Source organism: Rana temporaria, chromosome 4 (genome assembly GCF_905171775.1).
Source record: "Rana temporaria chromosome 4, aRanTem1.1, whole genome shotgun sequence".
NCBI classification, from domain to species: Eukaryota; Metazoa; Chordata; class Amphibia; order Anura; family Ranidae; genus Rana; species Rana temporaria.
Window position 1 is genome coordinate 349,742,563 of NC_053492.1, and position 23,067 is coordinate 349,765,629.

At 43.6% G+C, this 23,067-nt stretch overlaps 1 protein-coding gene across 4 annotated transcripts in view; it reads right to left on the reverse strand.

Annotated features, from left to right (window-relative positions):
* LTBP1 (latent transforming growth factor beta binding protein 1) overlaps nucleotides 1–23,067 on the reverse strand; it is a 447,138-nt gene that overhangs the window by 329,003 nt on the left and 95,068 nt on the right. For all 4 annotated transcript variants that reach the window (XM_040350808.1, XM_040350809.1, XM_040350810.1 and 1 more), the window contains exon 3: nucleotides 17,258–17,552. In XM_040350808.1, the coding sequence (XP_040206742.1) occupies nucleotides 17,258–17,552 (295 nt within the window). The remainder of the gene's footprint in view (nucleotides 1–17,257; nucleotides 17,553–23,067) is intronic.

The window sequence follows — 23,067 nt, forward strand, 5'->3', positions numbered from 1 at the left end:
CCGTTATTTAAATTTAAGGCCAGTTTCTGGTTGCTTGAGCAACACTTGTTTCTGAGCACCCTTCCTGTGACCTGGTTTACCTGGCTTCTCGTGAACTGATCTTTTGTGTACCGACTCGGCTAGTTCTCCTGATTACGTTGTCTGCTGCCCGACCTTGGGTCGCTATCTGGCTCTCCTTTTGCTTCATCCATCCGTGCCTGACTGGGTCTTCTGTACTCTCCTTGCATGCAGGGTGAACCTGGGGGTCATGACCTGGGGTCAGCACGCAGCTAAGCCCAAAACCACATGAGGGGGTCCCTGGCAGAATCCTGGCTGGCCCTTAGATTCCACGCCCTGTGGGATCCTGTGTCACCTGCTTGCCCGTGGGCTCACATCAGTACCATTGTGACAGCTTGGAGGAAATAATACATTTATAAATACTGAGATAATACATATTTTATATGACAAGTGGTTGTGATCTTTAATGCTGTGCAAGGCTCATATAATAGAACATTGCAAACCTATGGTACTGTCGCAAGAGCACTTTACATGTTAAATTTTTCCTTACTGAAACTTACAATCTACTCTGATACAACATATACCTTAGTTCAGTTGAAGCTTTGCTTGTTTTTTTTAACTGACAAGCAGTTAGTTGTTACCATGTAATTTGCCTTTTTACTAGTCCTAGTGTCATGTTTTTGGTAACAAGCACCAGCCATTTCAGATGACTGAAATCTTCCATGTACACATTTTATCTACAGCTCACTTGCGTAGAAGTGCCAGGAATCCAAAAATGTGGCTTACTCTAAAGTAAAACATTCCTGCCTGCCTTTATCAAACAAATCTGACAGGCGGCCCAAACCTAGCAATTCTTGGCATAGAAAAGGCCTGTCTAGACTAAATAAGCTCAGCCTGACTTAAGCAGACAGCTTTTAAATTCCAAGTATTTACTGCAAGCCCCAAGTTTTTTTTACTTCAACTCCTACAGCTAAGTCATATGTGAACAAATGTGATTTGCTAAGAAGGCTGGAGAGTGAGTATTTGATACTTTTAACAGTTATTCTTCTTATGGACAAGGCCTACAGGAATTGGGGGCTGCATCATTAATTATATATATATATATATATATATATACATATATATACACACACACATTTGGTGGTGGTGAGAAACAAACTACAACCGTATAAGCAAAGTTTGATAGCACAAACACACATGTATGTCTAAACATATTCAATGGGCTACCCTGCTAACTTTCCTGCAGTCCCTAAAGATAATTTTTAAATAAACAGAGAGCTGGTAGCAGTAGGTATAAAGTGCATGAACCTGCAAAAGACAGGGGAAATGATCTGATATTGCCCAGAGGTGTCAGTGTTTGCCTGTTTAGCAGGGGTGAATGAGAGCTCTTTTTTTGAGTCACTTTAAAATACACCTGCCTTTAATCATGCAAGTGAATGTGAATATGCATGAAGAAAGGAGACTCTGGTGGAGAATTGCTAACATTGGTGAACACTAACTGGTGCAGCTGTGCATAATAATCAATCAGCTTCTAACTTTAGATTGTTCAATTAAAGTGTTTGTTACCCCAACACTTCATATTCCTGATATGTGTACCATATACGTGTATGAAAAAGTATTATGTTCTATTTGTATGGTTTCCTTTGTGTCCTTTCCTAGTACACACTGACCACACTAAGCAGGAGAACACACTGTTATAAGTTCTCTAGCTATGCTGGGAACTCAGGGCAAGTCTGATTATTGGAGGAGAGTACACTGACACCCCCCCCCACCCCCACTGCACAGCCATTCACTGGGAAGCTTAGTGTGCTGCTGCTTGTTCCCCCTTCCCCCAGCTCTTATGCAGCTGAGAACAGAGGGACTGTGATCACTTATAAAAAAGGGGGAAAAAAAGTATATATATATATTTTTTTATATATCTATACAATAATACTATTTTAAACTGAATGGGTTGTTTCACATGGTGATTATTTAAGCTTTGTCAAAAACGCTAGATTGGTTACTATTCACAGCTGCACCAGATTATGTACCAGTTTTAGTAGATCTCCCCCCTATATCTAATTATTTTATGTCCAGTCCTCGTCTGATTCTGGGGTCTCTAACCTAAGATATGCCTGCCCATTCCAAGCCAAATTTTCTTTTCAACATGTTGCAGAATCATGTGCAAAAAGCTGCATCACTGCAACTTACATCTGGTGTAAGCATATTACACATACAGTAGTTCAACAAGTATTAGAAACATGTGGTCTATCTCTGTTAAAAAAAAAAAAGAAACATGTGGTCTACTAAGACCAAGATAAACGTATTTGGTTCAGATGGTGTCAAGCGTGTGTGAGGAGTACAAAGACAAGTGCATCTTGCCTACAGTCAAGCGTGGTGGTGGGCGTGTCATGATCTGGGGCTGCACTGGGGAACTACAGTTCATTGAGGGAACCATGAATGCCAACATGTACTGTGACATACTAAAGGCATGAGCTTGATCCCCTCCCTTGGGAGACTGGGCCGCAGGGCAGTATTCCAACATGATAACAACCCCAAACACACCTCCAAGAGGACCACTGCCTTGCTAAAGCAGCTGAGGCTAAAGGTGATGGACTGGCCAAGCATGTCTCTAGACCTAAACTCTATTGAGCATCTGTGGGGCATCCTCAAATGGAAGGTGGAGGAGCACAAGATCTCTAACATCCACCAGCTTTGTGATGTAGTCATGGAGGAGTGGAAGGAGTGGACTCCAGTGGCAACCTGTGAAGCTCTGGTGTACTCTATGGCCAAGAGGGTTAAGACAGTGCTGGGAAATAATGGTGGCCAAACAGAATATTGACACCTTGGGCCCAATTTGGACATTTACACTTAGGGGTGCACTCACTTTTGTTGCCAGTGGTTTCGACATTAATGGCTGTGTGTTGAGTTATTTTCAGGGGACAGCAAATTTACACTGTCATACAAGCTGTACACTCACTACTTTACATTGTAGCAAAGTGTAATTTCTTCAGTGTTGTCACATGAAAATATATAATAAAATATTTACAAAAATGTAAGGGGTGTACTCTCTTTTGTAAGATACTGTATATTCAGGTACATTAGATTTTTTTAATGTAATGACAGTGTTACTTTTACTAATGAACATGCTTTTCTACATTTTTTATGATATAGGGCAGCTTCTGTTCATAGCACAAGCTGACAAAACATGTGTTATGCAGTACTGGAGAAATGTGTAAAGCATTTCAGCGTTTAATAGTGCTGAAAGAACAAAGTAAAAAAAAAAAAAAAGATCTAAAGATTTTACAATTGGGGATATTACATACTGAGCAGTTTAATATCACAGTAAAAGTCACTGGTTCACATTTGTGCTGAGCCCCAGGCAACCTTATCTCAAAACTACATGTACTTCCCCTAAAGGCTTTACTGTATATTATATGTTGTCAAGTCATAACACATTTGCTTATGTGAACATGCAAGGATTTACAAATACAATCTATTTTGATTATATTTTCTGAAAATCCCCTGCCACTCTTTTTTGTCATTTGTCAGGACTTACAGCAACAGTAGAGGGTTTTCAGTTAAAATCCTAATTTTCCGTGTGTATCAAATGTTGGCTCATACACTGGAATTTAATTCAGTGTGCTGATCATTAATAAAATCTAAAATTTGCCATTTCAATGTAAGTAATCACTGCCAAGGAAAATAACACTGGCCATATTATAAACATGACCATTGTTACTATGACCTAAATTTTCATTAAGCAAAGGAAAATTCAAATGATGGTCGATTATTGGTAAATGTGACTCAATAAGGTGTTTGTGTGGGGAAATGCATAAAAGGAATTGGTTTGCTATATACAATAAATCTACCACTGGGTGCAAAAAGTGTGAGCATTTTTCTGCTGATGCCCAATGTAACCATAACAAAAAATACAACATTTTACAGTTGTCATCACAGTAGGAAATCTTTAAGTGGGGACATCTGTTGTGTAAACAACTGTCTAAAAGGTGATTTTTTTTGGCAGCAAATTTTGATTTAGTTTTAGTCTGAGGCCTTGTACACACGACCGAACATGTCCGCTGAAACTGGTCTGCGGACCAGTTTCCGCGGACATGTTCGGTCGTGTGTAGGGCCGACCGGACAATTTTCCGGCCTGGCGGACAGGTTTCCAGCAGGCAAAAGTTTCTTAGCATGCTAAGAAACTTGTCCGCTGGAAGCCTGTCCGTCGGACATGTCCGATGGTCAGTACGACTCATCGGACATGTCCGCTGGCCCGAGAACCCGCGCATGGCGTCGAAGTGATTCGACGCATGCGTGGAAGCATTGAACTTCCCGGTTTGCGGACGTGGCGGCATCAACGTCACCGCGCTGTCTATCCGCGGGGATTTTGGTTTGATGGTGTGTACAACCATCAGACCAAAATCTCTGAGCGGACATGTCCGATGAAAACGGTCCGCGGACCGTTTTGAGCGGACATGTCCGATGAAAACGGTCCGCGGACCGTTTTCATCGGACATGTTCGCTCCTCTGTACAAGGCCTGAGTCTTAGGACTAAAATGGCATTTTAGTCTTAGTCGTATTTTAGTAGACTAAAATAGTATTAATTTAGTCGACTAAAATGTTTAGTCAATGAAATTAACACTGCTTTTGAGATATTGGAGTTCACTGCCTGTTGTGTCTCTGGGACAGAAACTGAAGGGAAATCCACCCAACAGAACACAGCACATAAAAAAAGTGATTGCAAAACTCATATTTTTTTTCTAACAAACATATTATACTAACCTACATTATGCAATGATTTTGTACAGAGTTGCCCCAATCCTCCTCTTCTGTGGTCCCCCACCGGCGCTCCTGACTCCTACCCCCATCCAAATGCCCACCATAGCAAGCTGCTTGTTATGGGAGAAATTGTGCAGGCTCACTCCCAAGCCACACTCTGTGACTCTAAGAACAAGGTTCATCCCCGTCCCATGCTCTCTCCTCACTGGCTGTGATTGACAGCAGTGGAAGCCAATGGCTCTCTAAAGCCTATGAAGAGTACGAGAGAGAGCTGAGAGAGACACTGCTCTCCTGCACATCAATGGATCGAGATTGGATTCAGGCAAGCATAAGGTAGGAGGCTGCACTCACAGAGAATGTATTAGGGTTAAAAAACCCTTAGCCTTTAATCCTTTCCTACTCTATAACAAACAAAAATAAATAAAGCCAAAAGGTTTTTCAATTCTTATAACGGTTTCAGGCTTCATTGACAATCAATAGCTAAAATGGTCATGTGTAGTCCAATTTAAAAAAAAAGTGTGTGTATATACATACACATAGCATAAGGGGTAAACCCTTCCAGAGCGGTTAAAGCTATATTAGTAAAATAAACAATTCTAACAGCATTTAGCAGCATTTATTAATACACCACCTTCCAAATATTGATAGGTCACAGGGTTTTGCACAATATAATACATATGGTGACCTTATCAAAGACAAACTGGTAACTCTGTATTTTCTGGCTAGCTATAGACTTCAAAGGATGATCATACATACAAGCATCATCAGATTACCTTGGATGACAGTAGATGGTGGCACAAGCACAAGTGAAGCTTTCAATTAAAGTTAAAGTGTTACTAAACTCACAACAGTAAAATCAGTCTGTATTATCATTAAAGCATGCTTGGTTTACTCACTGTGGAACCTAAGGGGTTAATCCTCTGCATTGTGTAAAAAGGCTGTTTGATCCTTAATGCACAGATCCTCCCCTTCTTCCACTGTCTACAAAGCATGTCCAGATAAGGCAAAGATACTGGAGTCAGTCTGCACATGCTCAGTTTGGGGTGTATTGCTGGAGAGTTTTTTTTTTCTTGGGAGAGTGCATGTGATCAGCCCAGAGCTAATCAGCACTGCCCAGACAGAGGGTCATGGGTCCTGCATCCTGATATGTTAGCCAGTGCTAGCCAGAGCAGTATGAAAACGCCTACTACAAGATTTAACCAGGTCTTTAGCAGTTTATATTTACTAAAATAATTGCATTTCTATGTTCTGTGTACTGAGACCAGATTTAATGAAAACATGCTTATATTTTCGGACGACCGAACGTCCGTTTTTTGGGGCATGTCGAAAGTGAAGAGGTCACAATACGAACATTTTCGTACAACAGAAAACAATGCCAGAAGTGTAGTAATGTGTTGAATAGTGTTGTATTCTTTAATTTCTGAGAATGCGTAGTCTTGCTCTTATAATTTTTTCGTACAAAAACCATACTACCGATCCGAAAATCGTCAGATAGCTTGACGTACACATTTTTCCATCTAATTTTCTTATCGCATGTACGGGCCTTACGTCTTAAAAAAACAAGAACATACTGGAAAGATAAAAACACTTTTCCAAGGCTGAGGGCTGCTCTCCAAGATTTAGACTGGGAGACAATATTGTCATCCAAATGCAGAAATGGGAATGGTTGAAATTGACTAGATGTATACACAATGCAAAATATATTCTCATGGGCAACATTTAAAAGGCTACCTACAAAAGCCTCAAAACTAGCTTTTCCATTAGACTGTAACCTAGCAGAGTCTGAAAAGGCGTTACATAAAGGTGTCCTGAAGCTATAATAATAGCTATTTCCTGATAACGCATGTAGTCGCAAAATGCATTGATATATGAGCCACATACTACATTTGCTGGGACACTTCCTAGAACATCTGTATGGTGCAACACATGCCGGTGCTTTTGTACAGTGACCTGACAGTGATAGACAGCTGGAAGCTACACATGTAGAGTTTGCAATTTTACTATGATATTGTGAGCGCATTAATTTTATTCTGTTTTGAGCTTTTACTACAATAAAACATACTACACTATATATTATCGTTTTGTGGCCCCTCATGGAGCATTTTATTATAGTGTTGCAAAGTGGGAGTGAGGAGAGATGCTGGAGAATCGGAATCTGTTCCTATGAGAAGTGGATCTGTGTATTTTCTGCTTGATGGTCACTTGGTGGCTGAAATGTTCTGGTAAGTGCATATACATACATTTTTTTCACTTGGTGGAGCACAGTAATTGGAAGATCTGAGCACTATAATTCCTGAATGAGCACAATGTTTGGCTATCCTAAAGTTGAATGGACTTTTTATGCTATGCATTATTTGCTCTGACACTTTATTTCATTTTTTATATTATTTTATTTCTGAATTGTTGACAGGTTTTTATAGATGTACAGGTCATTCTCAAAAAATTTGCATATTGTGATAAAGTTCATTATTTTCTGTAATGTACTGATAAACATTAGACTTTCATATATTTTAGATTCATTACACACAACTGAAGTAGTTCAAGCCTTTTTATTGTTTTAGTATTGATGATTTTGGCATACAGCTCATGAAAACCCAAAATTCCTATCTCAAAAAATTAGCATATTTCATCCGACCAATAAAAGAAAAGTGTTTTTAATAAAAAAAAAAGTCAACCTTCAAATAATTATGTTCAGTTATGCACTCAATACTTGGTCGGGAATCCTTTTGCAGAAATGACTGCTTCAATGCGGCGTGGCATGGAGGCAATCAGCCTGTGGCACTGCTGAGGTGTTATGGAGGCCCAGGATGCTTCGGTAGTGGCCTTAAGCTCATCCAGAGTGTTGGGTTTTGCGTCTCTCAACTTTCTCTTCCCAATATCCCACAGATTCTCTATGGGGTTCAGGTCAGGAGAGTTGGCAGGCCAATTGAGCACAGTAATACCATGGTCAGTAAACCATTTACCAGTGGTTTTGGCACTGTGAGCAGGTGCCAGGTCTTGCTGAAAAATTAAATCTTCATCTCCATAAAGCTTTTCAGCAGATGGAAGCATGAAGTGCTCCAAAATCTCCTGATAGCTAGCTGCATTCACCCTGCCCTTGATAAAACACAGTGGACCAACACCAGCAGCTGACATGGCACCCCAGACCATCACTGACTGTGGGTACTTGACACTGGACTTCAGGCATTTTGGCATTTCCCTCTCCCCAGTCTTCCTCCAGACTCTGGCACCTTGATTACCGAATGACATGCAAAATTTGCTTTCATCAGAAAAAAGTACTTTGGACCACTGAGCAACAGTCCAGTGTTGCTTCTCTGTAGCCCAGGTCAGGCGCTTCTGCTGCTGTTTCTGGTTCAAAAGTGGCTTGACCTGGGGAATGCGGCACCTGTAGCCCATTTCCTGCACACGGTGGCTCGGGATGTTTCTACTCCAGACTTAGTCCACTGCTTCCGCAGGTCCCCCAAGGTCTGGAATCGGTCCTTCTCCACAATCTTCCTCAGGGTCCGGTCACCTCTTCTCGTTGTGCAGCGTTTTCTGCCACACTTTTTCCTTCCCACAGACTTCCCACTGAGGTGCCTTGATACAGCACTTTGGGAACAGCCTATTCGTTCAGAAATTTCTTTCTGTGTCTTACCCTCTTGCTTAAGGGTGTCAATGATGGCCTTCTGGACAGCAGTCAGGTCGGCAGTCTTACCCATGATTGCGGTTTGGAGTAATGAACCAGGCTGGGAGTTTTTAAAAGCCTCAGGAATCTTTTGCAGGTGTTTAGAGTTAATTAGTTGATTCAGATGATTAGGTTAAGAGCTTGTTTAGAGAACCTTTTCATGATATGCTAATTTTTTGAGATAGGAATTTGGGGTTTTCATGAGCTGTATGCCAAAATCATCAATATTAAAACAATAAAAGGCTTGAACTACTTCAGTTGTGTGTAATGAATGTAAAATATATGAAAGTCTAATGTTTATCAGTACATTACAGAAAAGAATGAACTTTATCACAATATGCAAATTTTTTGAGAATGACCTGTATTAGCTTACACAGGGCTTTTTTTCAGGGGGAACTTGGGGGAACTCAGTTCCACCACCTCTGGCTCAGACCCTTTGGTGCCTGCTCACCACAATCACTTGTAAACACAGAAGTCTGGTTTCTGTGTTTACAAGTGACAGCTTTGTAACCCCCTGAACTCTGCACTCTGCATGTAATGCATCCTGGTATTTAATGTCCCTTTAAGACCCTTCTACTGTTTGTGAAATCTGAATGGGTCGTGGTTGAGTTCCTGCACCTATTTTCTGAGAAAAAAAGCTCTGAGCTTACACATTTTAGGCTGATTTAAAGGGGCAGTACCTTTCTTCTTATTAGTGGGAATGCTCTCCAAGCATTTCTAGTATTGTTATTCGTTTTTTCTTTATCAGTGGCAATGCTCTCCAAGCATTCCCAGTATTGTTAATCATTTTTTTATTATTCCTATTATTTGAATTCAAATTTTATTATTCCGTAAGTTTTTTGGCTCTGCGTAACTTCTGCATACTTTCAGCTATTAAAACCATTCAAAATGTTCAGCTCTTTCAGCTAATGATGGGGCTTCTTCAACTTTTTTTTCTACTATTTATGCTTTTTAAAATATTAAGCTTTTTAACACTTTTTTGAAGTGAATGAGAGCATGTTTCAAATCCTTAAAATCTTCTTCCGGTCCCAAAAGTTTCAGCTCCTTCATAATTTCACCTACAGACGTCAAAAAAGCTTTATGTTTATGTTTATGATCACAAAATATTCAGCTATCCGGCTATATATTTTCAGTTTGATATCTTTTACAGTTTTTGTGAAAAAGCTTTTTAAGTTTAGTGATCATCTCAGGAAATGTTATCGATTAAACAGAGTGTGTATTGGGCTTATTCTTTGAAAACTTTTAAAGCCAACAATTCAGTTTAATGTCAGGTTTTCAAAAAAACTTAAAATATTTCACATCTTTCATACATTAGTGGTGTTAAACTTTTTTTTAATGAAGTTCATGTTTATTTTAAAACCATTCCTACTTTTCAAACTATTCTCACTTTTTCTTACGGATTTAGGCTATTTATCCAGTTAGCTTTAGCAATTCAGCATTGCCACGCATTTTCTGCAGGAAATGCATTTTCTAGTTTTATTTTATATCTTGATTATCACTATACTGTATACTTCAGTATACCATAGTAACATCTGACAAAAAGATCTAAAAACACTGGAGCAGCAGACTTTGTCAAAATTAATAATTGTGTCATTCTCAAAACCTTTGGCCATGGCTATATGTAAAAGGTAGTCTAATAAGGAGGGAGTGACAATAGTCAAGGTGAAAGATAAGCAGGGAGCAAATTAGAAGCCTTGTGGTGGTGCTTGGTTAAGAAAGGATATGCTTTACAGGTGTTGCAGGGGTGGAGGGGGAAAGATTTGGACAGTGAATGGATGTGGAGCCGACAGGCAAAATTCAGAGTCCAAGATTACACCTTGCACCCTAACATGCAGAGACAAATAGTTAGCTAGGGATAGTTGTGGTGAGCTGAAGAATAGAATATATTTTTTTTAAGTTTTTCAACTTTTACATGCTCATTTGTAAGCTTTTTGGGATAGGACAAGTTTTATGCCTCCCGTCGAATCTTCTGTATCTCTGATAGGTAAGCTATAGAGTGCATTTACACTTGCAGAGGCATCTGCAGTCCAATCAGGGCTGGCGTTCCCGCTAGGTGAACTAGGCAGCTGCCTAGCCTAGCCAGGAGGGTGCAGGTCAGCCCGGATGGATCGGTTTGGGGGCCCGGCAGCGAGAGTCACTCACCTGTGAGTGAGTGACTGTCAGAGTCAGCACAGACAGGACAAATGGTGTGCTGCCAGTGCATAATTGCTGCTGTGCAGTGTGCAGGTCTCATGGTCTGCTGTCCGGGCAGCGCTGTCTGCGTGCACGATTCGGATTGGTGGTGGAGTTGCCACCGCCAATCTCTGCAGCCTGGCTGGTACTGTGTGTCCAGGACAGGTATCGTGCCTACCAGTAAGGTGCTGAGCGCGGCCCCTCAATGTGACATCATTCCCTTCTCCAGGCTCCAGTGCACCACCTGTCATCTTTACCCCCCTGTATCCCACTGCCAGCTTGCTACCATCCCACCCCCCATCATCTTCACCCCCCTGTACCCCACTGCAAGTTTACTTCTACCCCACCTCCTTTCATCTTCACCCCCCCCCCTGTACACCACTGCCAGTTTCCTATCACCTCACTGCCTGTCATCTCCACCCCCCCCCCCGGTACCCCACTGCAAGCTTTCTACCATCCCACCGCCTGTCATCTTCAGCCCCCCTGTACACCACTGCCAGCTAATTTACTGGTGCACGTCACATATAATGGATGCAGAGACAATTTTTTTTATTCCAGTGACAACACGGACAAAAGGACATTTTGAACCACCAATGCAGGGATTTTTTTTTTCTTTCAGTGACACCAAGGATGGAGGGGCATTCTTTTTTCCAGTGACACCACAGATGCAGGTGGATTTCTACCTAAGTCCCTGCTCACCCATAGTGCACTGACCTGTGTTTTAAAAAAAAAGTTGTGCAAGTAGCTGGTCTTGACTAGGGCGTAAAATAGTCTAGCACCGGCCCTGAGTCCGATTACATGCAAGAACCCCAGCGGGCTTCCCGAGATTAGCTGTAAGAATCATCTCTAATGAAAGCAATGGGAGGCTTCTGGCTCCTGCAGCTAATCACGCCTAGTTGCATATAATTTATTATGCAGTGATCACATGTGAGGTCCTGGATGCAAAATTATGGGAACCCCCACTGGGCATGTATTAGGACTGTGGGGGCATTCCCAAGTGTAAATGCCCCCCTAGATGAGCACATGTGTCTGTAGAAGAATCAAATCTACTATATACTGTTAGGCACATTGCATGGTACATGACTTCTTCACATTTTAAAGATTATTTCAGTTAACGGTATATGAAGTTGCCTTAGGTGAAAAGGGCATGGATTTTTAATGCTACGGACAAAAAAAAATGTTTTCCAAACCACATATTAGTCACTCACATGCACTGACATATTTTGCAAGCTCTGAATATTATGTGTGCCTGTACTTTGTACTGAGATAATCAAGCAAAGACTAAAGAATGCCATCTACTGTCCAAAAACATAATGCAATCTCCATGAAAAGTAAAAGTTGATTTTTTTTTACAGCAGTATAAATGTTTTTTGAGCTAATAGACAAATGTGATAATGGATCTCCTTTTTGTGCAATTTAATCAAAAAGCAGCAGTAGATGTTCACTAGAGCCCCCATACATGATTATACAGATTCCCCCATCCACACATTTAAAATGGAAGCAGGAATCCTCACACAGTGTTATTGTATTCTGACAGCGGGACTCCTCCACCAACAGAATACACTGATCAGCGCTGCATACAATTGGCTGCATGCGCTGATTGAAGCAAATACTTCCAAAAAGTCAATTTATGAGAAATCAGTTGATAGATAGTCTTTGCATGAAAGGAACAAAATTCGTCTGGTTTCTGCTGAATTTACCAAATTGTGATCTATGTGTAACCAGCTTAAACTATCAAACATAGTTTACAGTATAACTAAAGACAAAACTTTAAGTTTTGGACAGAGTGAAGATGAATTGGAACACCTGTTTTTATTGCTACCTCTACCCCCGTTTCGCCCTGTCTATCTGTCCTGTTTACTGGTATCATCAAAATTGAAAGTAAAAGAAAATCAAAATTATAAGCTTCAACAGCTACCACACATTACCAATGCTTAATATTTTCTTTCTGAACGAGAGAGTCACTTTCTAAAAGCCGAACTACCCTGCATTTGATCTGAGCCCCACAAAAATGCTTTTTAGTTCATTTATAATATTCAAAGCTAACTCAACCTTTCATCCATGTCTCTAAACTTTATTTTGTTAAGAAATCACTTTGAAAAACGCCCCCCAGCATTTCTGGTCCTGACCATCTTGAGTAAGGGCAGATGTATCTTGTAGCATTTACTTCCTGGAATCCATATGTCCACAGCTCAGGCATGCATGCAGGCTTTCCTATTTACTAATGCTAGCAGCATAAGGATTAAAAATAGTCAATTAATTGAGACAATGAAGTTCCACTTTAAATTTTAGAAAACACATACTTTTTTCATTTACAGAAGGTAAAATGGTATTAAACTTTATTTTTTTTAAATAACCTAGCTCCCTGAAGGTTTGTGCCATAATTTGTTGTATGCACCGCATACTGGCACATTATGGCAGTCTTACCTGACATAATGTGTCCCCCAATCATGCACTGTTACCACACCTGCTAGTCCCAGGTGCTTCCATCTTCGCCTGGTCTTCCTTCTGGGTTCCATCTGTTCGGCTGCTTGAATGGCCAGGCCACTATGACGTCACTCCCGTGCATACGCACAGGAGTTGCATCCCCACAGCCCAGAGTGGGTGCTGTAAATGTACACATGCGCATGCACAGGTCAGCGTACTTGACAGCTGACAGGCAGGGGTGGCATTTATGACAGAAGAGACCAATAGAGTCTATTCTGTCATAAAAACCTTACCCGTCAGCAATTATGCAAGAGTTTAATACCACGTTAGGTGAAACACACACCCTACCACATCTAGTGAGTTAGTATTTTGGCATAGAAACAAACTTTGGAAGATTTTGTGAACATTAGAAAACTAAGCTAAGTGTTATGAAAGCTCAAGCACTGGGGTTTTTGGAGAGAAGCTAAGAAAAGGAGAATGTCCTGGATCCTAAAGTTAGTCGAATAATAACTAGTCGGATCATAAAGTATATGCTGTTGTTTCTGCATTTCTGGAAATATAAGCAAACAAACTATATTTTTCCAGAAACTCAAGTGCTTTCACACTGAGGCGATGCACTGGCGGTACCGCTCCAAAAGTCCTGACAGCAGCATCTTTGGAGCGGTGAGAGGAGCGGTGTGTTTACCGCTTCTCCACCGCTCCTTCCCATTGAAAACAATGGGACACCGCGGCTATACCACCGGCAATGCGCCTCTGCAGAGGCGCACTGCGGGCGGTATTAACCCTTTTCCGGGTTAATACTGCTGCAATTCCGATGGTATAGCGGCACTATACCGCCACTGCACCTCCCGCCCCGGTGTGAAAGGGGCCTTAGTCTTATTCTATATGAAAGTCATGCCTACCATCATATGCTATGGAGATGAACAGCATTAATCATGTAATGTCATACTGACCCACAGATACATTCTATTATATTTTAATATAATTAAATGTCATACTACATTCTCTGCCAATATAATTATTCCCTGCAAGCCAGAACATTAAAAATGCAAAGACAAATGTGGATTTATATTGCTGCAAATTCTCAAACATGAATGGTAAAGTATTTGGACTAGTTTACACCACAATTTTTACATTTGAAAAATCTGAGTGCCAAGGATTTATGTACATTCCAGTACATTTACACACTTTTACAAATGTTTTGGTGCAAAAAAAAAATGCATGCTTTTGTCCTATTTTAAAGCCCTGGAACTGAACACACAGGCCCAGATTCACAAAGGAGATACGACGGCGTATCTCCAGATACGCCGTCGTATCTCTGAGTTGTGCCGTCGTATCTATGCGCCTGATTCTTAGAATCAGTTACGCATAGATTTCTATTAGATTCGACCGGCGTAAGTCTCTTACGCCGTCGGATCGTAACTGCATATTTACGCTGGCCGCTAGGGGCGTGTACGCTGATTTACGCCTAGAAATATGTAAATCACCTAGATACGCGAATTCACGAACGTACGCCCGGCCGACGCAGTACAGATACGCCGTTTACGTTAGGCTTTTCCCGGCGTAAAGTTACCCCAACTATATGGTGGCGTACATGCGGCCTACCAATGTTAAGTATGGACGTCGTTCCCGCGTCGAATTTTGAATATTTTACGTTGTTTGGTAAGTCGTCCGTGAATGGGGCTGGATGTAATTTACGTTCACGTCAAAACCAATACGTCCTTGCGGCGTATTTGGAGCAATGCACACTAGGATATGTCCACGGACGGCGCATTTCTTGAACGCATTTTATTGTGCATGCGTTCAAGAAATACATTCTAAAGCATTAGGGGTAAACAAGCCCTCAGTCCACCCATGATTGATCTACAGTTCTCTGGGCAGATGTCGACAGGTTCAATCCACCCACAGGTTTAAATAACTTATAGTACGTTGTATCAATTGTAGATTCCATTGATTAAAAATGTGTTCGTTTTTAGCCCCACCAATCTGTCATAGTCATAATGAGCAAGACTCCTGCGTCCTCTTGATTTCTGAATTTGTTTGACATTACAACGAATGCAGCAGATTCAAGAGAATCTGGTCACCATGATTGGATACCCCTGGGCTAAGTCCCAGGGTCCAGAATCTAGAAATGCCCTACGGGGAGATCTTGAAGTGCTGGGGCTGTTTAATACGAGCTGTAATATATATGTATCTGTGCGTCAGCGTATTGTGGACTTGAAGGTCATGCTAATTGGATTAAAGTAAGGGGCACTAGGATAACCGTGATATGTAACTCGTGATATGTAACTATGGATATCTGCAAGTACATTGTGTGTACATTTGAAAATGTCTAACTTGTTTAATAAACACATTTTGAAATAAAAAATAAAAAAAACTAAGAATGCAGCAGTAGAGCCAAGACCTGTGCCAAGTGGTGTAGCAGTGCCAGCAATATTAGCAAGGAGACTTTGCAAAAGGACATGGCTAAGGGGATCTAATAAAACTAGGATACAAGAAATTGTGCTATCTGACATGTATCATTCTTTGTACTGTACAAATAAACTGTGCCTTTCCTTTATCATACATTCAAGGTCAAGGGTGAACAGACAACACACATCTGGAGTGTTTATGGTTGGAAATTAGACAATGATAAAATAATTATACGTTTAGCACCTAACAAGAGGTAATTATTATTTAAAACCCAATTCTGAAAACACACAGGATGACAATATCATTCCAATTAAGAAAACACAACAGTGGTGGAGCTTTGTACCTGTTATGTTAGCTGAAGGCTCTATCAATACTAGACCTGAAGAAAAAACAATGGGCCAGATTCACAGTGAGAGTACGCCGGCGTATCTACTGATACGCCGGCGTACTTTCAAATTTGCCGCATCGTATCTTTATTTTTATTTTTTTTATTTTTTTTAAAGTGTATTTTTGTGCGTGTACTCGAGAGAGGAGCCGGACTGCAGGAGTTGGGAGTAGGCAGGCCTCCCCCAGAGGCAATCTGCCACCTTTCTCCATGCCCCGGGTGGCAATGGCGGGTGTGTGAGGGGGTCCTCCCACACAGCCCGCCCTACCTGCTCCGCTTTGAAGCCCAACGGGGCAGAGGGACTCCCTATAAGGGAGTGAGAGGATTAGCCCGCTCAACCAGCCCCATTAGTCCTTCGCCTCTCTTTTAGAGACCGCGTGATCAATGTGAGTGTGTTAACCCAATTTAGAGTGCCTGTGTAGGTGTGGTGGTTTTTGTGGGAGGGGGGTGGGCGTACTAAGCACAGGCTTACCTTGCATAGCACACCCACCGGGAGCCGGGCTGAGACCACCAAACTCAATTCACATGAAGCCGAGACCGGGATCCGAACCTCTAGCTGCAGAGGTGAATGGCTTGTCAGCGCAGTGCCAATCGCGTTGAGCCACCACAGCTCCCCGTATCTTTATTTTGAATTCTCAAACAAAGATACAACGGCATTTGGCTAAGATCTGACAGGCGTACGGCTTCGTATGCCTTCGGATCTTAGGATGCAATACTTCGGCGCCCGCTGGGTGGAGTTGGCGTCGTTTTCCGCGTCAGGTATGCTAATTAGCTGTTTACGGCGATCCACGAAGGTCGTCGCATTCTCTTACGTCGTCGCTAGTCGGCTTTTCCCGGCGTAAAGTTACGGCTGCTATTTCATGGCTTATAGTAAGACCAGCCATGTTAAAGTATAGCCGTCGTTCCCGCGTCAAATTTTAAATTTTTTTGCGTAAGTCGTCCGGGAATAGGAAAGAATGTAACGCACGTCGCCGTTCAAAAAATTACGTCGGTGCGACGTCATTTCGCACAAAGCACGGCAGGAAATTACAAAACGGAGCATGCGCAGTACGTTCGGCGCGGGAACGCGCCTAATTTAAATGATACACGCCCCATTTGAATTAGGCGTGCTTGCGCCGGATGGATTTACGCTACGCCGCCGCAAGTTTACAGCCAAGTGCTTTGTAAATCAAGCACTTGCGCTTAAAACTTGCGGCGGTGTAACGTAAATGACATACGTTACGCCTCCGGAATTCTATGTGAATCTGGCCCAATATTCTTAATTTTTTTACTTAATACATGTAATACTTGAATGTTCTATAATGTGGTTTACTAATCTAATTGTTTACCCTGTAAGTAACACTGCTTTCCATCACGTAAAATGGTACATTTTAGGTTTTTGCAGATTTTAAGTCTTGTTTGTCAAAAAGAAAGGGTATGCATTTCTCATTTATACTTACTGTGGTTGTGACAAGATAATGTGTGGCTTTTGTTTGAGTGCCTGAGTAACTTGTCCACCTTGGTTGTGTTCTGGAGAGAACTGTACTTTCCTTGGTATGGGCTGGAGAGCAGCTTGTTGGGGAATTGGACGTATGGGTGGGGCTGGAGCACCTGCACCTTGGTCTCCTGTTCTGCCAGAAGATGTGCCTTGGGTTGCTCTTTCTTCACAGACTTTACCTTTGGTACCAGGTTTGCACACACAGAGATGTGGGCGTAAGCACATTCCACCATTCTGACAAGGCGGAGAGCAATTTGCTATTGAAAAAGACAAGAATATAAAGATCAGTATAACAGAAAAAGGGGGAAAATATTACATTAAAAGAACCCTAGTAACACAATTACAATTTTCAGATCTATAGTGAAGGTCGAAAAGTAGAAAAAAAGCCCAGATCCAGCAACCTTCAAGGGCAAAAAAAAATAAAAATCACAAACATTTGCTTGGTATTATTACAAGTATTTTTTTTAAAACAATAATAAACCCTTTAAACCACAAAAATATCATAGTCTTGCTTTTCATTTCTTATTAGACACGCTACCAATAAAAATGCATTGGGGCTAGGAAATATGTTGATAATGGCTTTTTACACATTTGACAGTTGCTATATGTTTAATCATGGAAATACATAACTAGTGGCATTTTGGCAATAAATAGAACAAACACTATACTTGACTACCGTATTTATCGGCGTATAACACGCACAGGCGTATAACACGCACCCTAATTTTAAGAGGGGAGTTTAAGGAAAAAAATCACAGCCCCCTCCCCAGTACACAGCCCCCCCCCCATCCATTATACATCCCCCCCATCCATTATACATCCCCCCATCCATTATACAGCCCCCCTCCCAGTATACAGCCCCTGTCCATTATACATCCCCCCCATCCAGTACACAGCCCCTCATCCAGTACACATCCCCCTATCCAGTACACAGCCCCCCATCCACTATACATTCCCCCACATCCACTATACATCCCCCCATACAGTACACATCCCCCCATCCATTATACATCCCTCCATTCATTATACATCCCCCCATCTATTATACATACCCCATCCATTATACAGCCTCCCCATCCATTATACATCCCACCATCCATTATACAGCCCCCATCCAGTAGTCACACTGCACTCACATGAGACCCCCAGTCTCCTGGGACAGTGCTGCCAGCATTCTCTACAGTTAGGTAGAAAAAAAAATCACTGTCAGCCCCTTCCACACTGCTCCTCCTGTGTCACTCCTATTGCAAACTGAAGCTTCCATCTACCTCAATAGCTCAGTTTTTTTTCACTGACCTGGTCACATGACTGCTCTCCTCTGATGTTACATAGTAGGTAATGTGACTGCTCTCCTCCCCCAATCAAAGCTATACTCAGAGGAGGAGGAGAGCAGCCAGAAAAAACGGAGCTATAAAGTTACTTACAACCTTCGTTTTACAATGACACTGACACAGGAGGAGCGGTGTAGAAGGGGCTGGCAAGTGAATTTTTTTTTGCAGGGAGCATTGTTCCAGGGCCAGGGGATGCGGGACAGCCAGCCTGACACCCCCCCACTGGGTGGTGTCATGGACCTTGAGATATTAAAGTGTTTCTACTTGACATCTGTTACACAGGAGAGGGACATTCAATGCAAGGCTTTTGAAATGCTAAGTGGAACCAGCTTGCGAAATACCTTTTATTGTGTTCTGCAGGTTAAGAGCGGGTGTCGGAGTCAGTCCGTCTAGCTAGAACCGGGTTATTGTGTACATTGATTACCCCCTGGGGCTTCTGTCTCAATACACAAGTCTTTCTATCCAAGCTATTGGACCAATCCCTGTTGACAATTTCAAGTCCTCATTTGCATGGTCAAGGGGGACCTGAGTGAAGACTGCATATACTTTACAATTGACCAATAGGAAAGCGGTTGTTGGGGGTGGGATGTTCCAAATTCTGTATAAAAGTGTGCTGTGTAATTGAAAATAAAGAGTCCTGTTGGAACTTACATACAGCCTGCCTGGTGTTTGTTCTTAATGGGTCCGAATGGCACATAGCTGTAATTCGGATCCCGGAACCTTGGATGACTGGACCATCAGACGTTGCAATCTGCAAGCTGACTCACTGGTAGCAGAGGAGTGTCGGGAGAGCAGGACCTGGGCGAGAAAGGATCTTGTCACATTGGTGGCAGCAGTGGGATTTGCTCTCCAGTTACTGGGACAACTCCAAACCACCACCATGAATGACCAGCTATGCAGCCTGGAGGAGAACCATGCTAAAAGACTTGCTTGAGAGCCGTGGAGAGACCGGTGGGAAGAACAAGGCCACCCTGATCATTGCGCTAGCCGAGATGGATCAGAGGGATGGTGATGCAGGACCCCAGTCAGTTGGAGACTTGTTCCAGCAGCGAGTTCAACAGCGGTTGGCATTATATGGTGCTAACCCATCAGAGACCGCCATACAGAATACCATTAGAGACCTCCAGCTGCAGGAACAGAGAGAACAAGAGCGGCAACAGAGAGCACGAGAGCGGCAACAGAGAGAACGAGAACGGCAACAGAGAGAACGAGAGTGGCAACATGAGCTGGAAATCGCCTACAAACAGCTGCTAGACTCCGCTCAGCAGCAGGATGGGGCTCCCTTTGCCTGGGACTATGAGGAAATATCAGCTGACAACGCTGAAATCCTGGCTGATGAATCAGCAGTGGAAAAACGGGAGCTTGCCATTCCCAAAGCAGAAGTGCTGGCAACAGGGCAGAGTGCCTCTGGCATCTGCCCAGCATCAGAAAAAGAGGTGGATCCGGAGAGTCTGAGAGAGGATGTCACGTACCTCAGAGGGTGAGCCCGACGTGCAGGAAGTGGCAGCCGTTACTCCTCTGATTCCGGGACCCCTGATAGAGTAGACAGGAGGAACGGAAATGCAGAGTCGCACAAGCGCCTGGAGAGACGCTGATGCAGGGGCTGTTGGTTGCTTCTGCAGGATCTGATGGAGTCTCTGGAAGGCAGGTGCAGCCTGGCAAGTAGCAGACCGGTGGGAAGAGGTCTGGAAGATCAAGCAGCAACAAGTCCCAGAAGACAGTGCAAGTCCCAGAAGCCGGAGAGAAGCTGGACCAGCCGATCAGGCGCAGGAAGGTCAGGATGGTAGAGGGGTCGTCAAGCCGGGTCAGTAACAGGCGGGCGGCAGAGTACCAGGGATGAGGCAGAGGGATGGTCGGAGCAAGCCAAAAGGTCAGGGCAGGCGGAAGACAGGATCAACAGGAACAAGCCGGGTATCAGGATCAGGATTCAAGCAGGGGTAACAGGTACTGGCAGGTTCAGGAGACACTTCAGACCGGACAGCAAGGGGCCAGACTCCCAGGACGCCTTAAGTACCTTGTTTTGGCGCCGAATTGCCGTTTGCACGTGCCCGTGCGCCGTTGCCGCCGGTGCGCGTGCCCGTGCGCGCCGTTGCCGCCGGTGCGCGTGCCCGTGCGCGCCGTTGCCGCGATTGCGCGTGCCCCGCGCGCGCCGATGCGCCGCTAGCGCCATCTGGTGGCTGAGGTATTTCATGACAGAGGATCTGCGTGAGCTGTTGCCCCAACAGCAGATATCCCCACCGGGAGTAGAGGAAGCAATTCTCCCTCCCCAGCAATTGGACACTACCCCAATGTTCATCCCCCCAGCAGAAGTGCTGGCAACAGGGCAGAGTGCTAGCCATCTCTGCCCAGCACCGGGACCAACTGTGGAGTTCCAGGGAGCCGGGGCGGTTGGCCCCCCTCCCCAGCAACAAGCTGAGGTGGTAAAGCCCGTACTCCCAGCTGAATCACTGGCAGCAGGACAGGATGCTACTGGCTGCTGCACACAACTACAGCTTGAGCGGATATCGGTGGATGGGACTGTGGTCCCCACTCACAGCAACCCAGCGGAAGAGCTGGCAACAGAGCAGAGTGCCCCGGGCCTCTGCTCACAACTAACAGAAGAGGGGGTTCCGGTGGTAGTGGATGGGACTCCGATCTCCACGGACACAACCCCAGAACATGGTGCGGCACTGAGACAGGAGAATGTCGGCTTTGCTTTGCAAGCACCGGGGGATTTTTACCTAGCCTCAGTGGATGGGACTGCAGTCTCCACTGGTATACCCCAGGAATGGTGGCCAGTTGGCCCAGATTCCCAACGGCATGATGAACTGAGCCCAGCCACCCTGTCTTCTCTCCAGCGGCTGAAAGGACTCCAGGGAGAAGGGCCAGTCCAGGCCTCTCCCCAGCGGCAGGCGTGTTCTCTGAGAGAGGCAGAGATTGGCTGGGTGAGTAATGCTCTCTTTGGGACAAAGTATCTGGGGTACTGGGTGGGTACCGGAATTGGGGTCTCTCCCTGTGTTAGTCTCCTGCCAAAGGGGGAGATGTGTGACAGACCTAGCCGGGACAGGGGCTTTTGGAGAGGACTGAATGTGAGCCTCTTACCGTCCGATTATGGGCCAGGACCTCAAAACAGGAAGGCAGATGGGTCATCCCAGCAGACAGTCCTGGAACTTTAAGACTACTCTTCCAACATCCTCGAGTTGACCCGTTTGGGTCCCACTGCGGCTGTTGGACTGTTTCCCAGGGGAAGTAATGTCATGGACCTTGAGATATTAAAGTGTTTCTACTTGACATCTGTTACACAGGAGAGGGACATTCAATGCAAGGCTTTTGAAATGCTAAGTGGAACCAGCTTGCGAAATACCTTTTATTGTGTTCTGCAGGTTAAGAGCGGGTGTCGGAGTCAGTCCGTCTAGCTAGAACCGGGTTATTGTGTACATTGATTACCCCCTGGGGCTTCTGTCTCAATACACAAGTCTTTCTATCCAAGCTATTGGACCAATCCCTGTTGACAATTTCAAGTCCTCATTTGCATGGTCAAGGGGGACCTGAGTGAAGACTGCATATACTTTACAATTGACCAATAGGAAAGCGGTTGTTGGGGGTGGGATGTTCCAAATTCTGTATAAAAGTGTGCTGTGTAATTGAAAATAAAGAGTCCTGTTGGAACTTACATACAGCCTGCCTGGTGTTTGTTCTTAATGGGTCCGAATGGCACATAGCTGTAATTCGGATCCCGGAACCTTGGATGACTGGACCATCAGACGTTGCAATCTGCAAGCTGACTCACTGGTAGCAGAGGAGTGTCGGGAGAGCAGGACCTGGGCGAGAAAGGATCTCGTCACAGGTGGCTCCTGGGGCGGACTGCCCGATTCCCGCCCCCTATTGGTAAAACATGATATCGGCGTATAACACGCAGGCACTGTTTACCCTCTGTTTTCAGAGGGAAAAAAGTGTGTGTTATACGCCGATAAAATACGGTAATTAAATCTAAAGCAAAGGAAGAATAGGACCTATGACATATATAATTAGGTGTCCTTTTTGTAACCTTCAAAGCAAAACTCCAAAATTTGAGATTGAAAATAATGCTCCCTATGTTTGTACTAGTAATTTTTTTTTTTTTCAATTTCTTTATTAGGTTTTTACTTTTTTTAGACAAAAATTCATACAAAACAAATACCGTCAGGGCCAGGCCAGTTAGCCACTACCGGCCCTACATGTATATCTTACCAACAGTCTAAAAAAAAGAAAAGAAAAAAAAGAAATGTGTACCCCCCTCCCCCCCTTCTCTCCAAATATTTGTCTAAAAATCCCGCCCCATCACACTCACCCCCCAACCTTCCCTCTGCCATTCGTTTGATATATCTTGGTGATTGCTTGTACTTTAACTAGTCTTTCCATCTACTTTCGAACCCTACTTCACCCCTGAACCTTAGAAATTCCATATTAAAAGTTTGGTTTA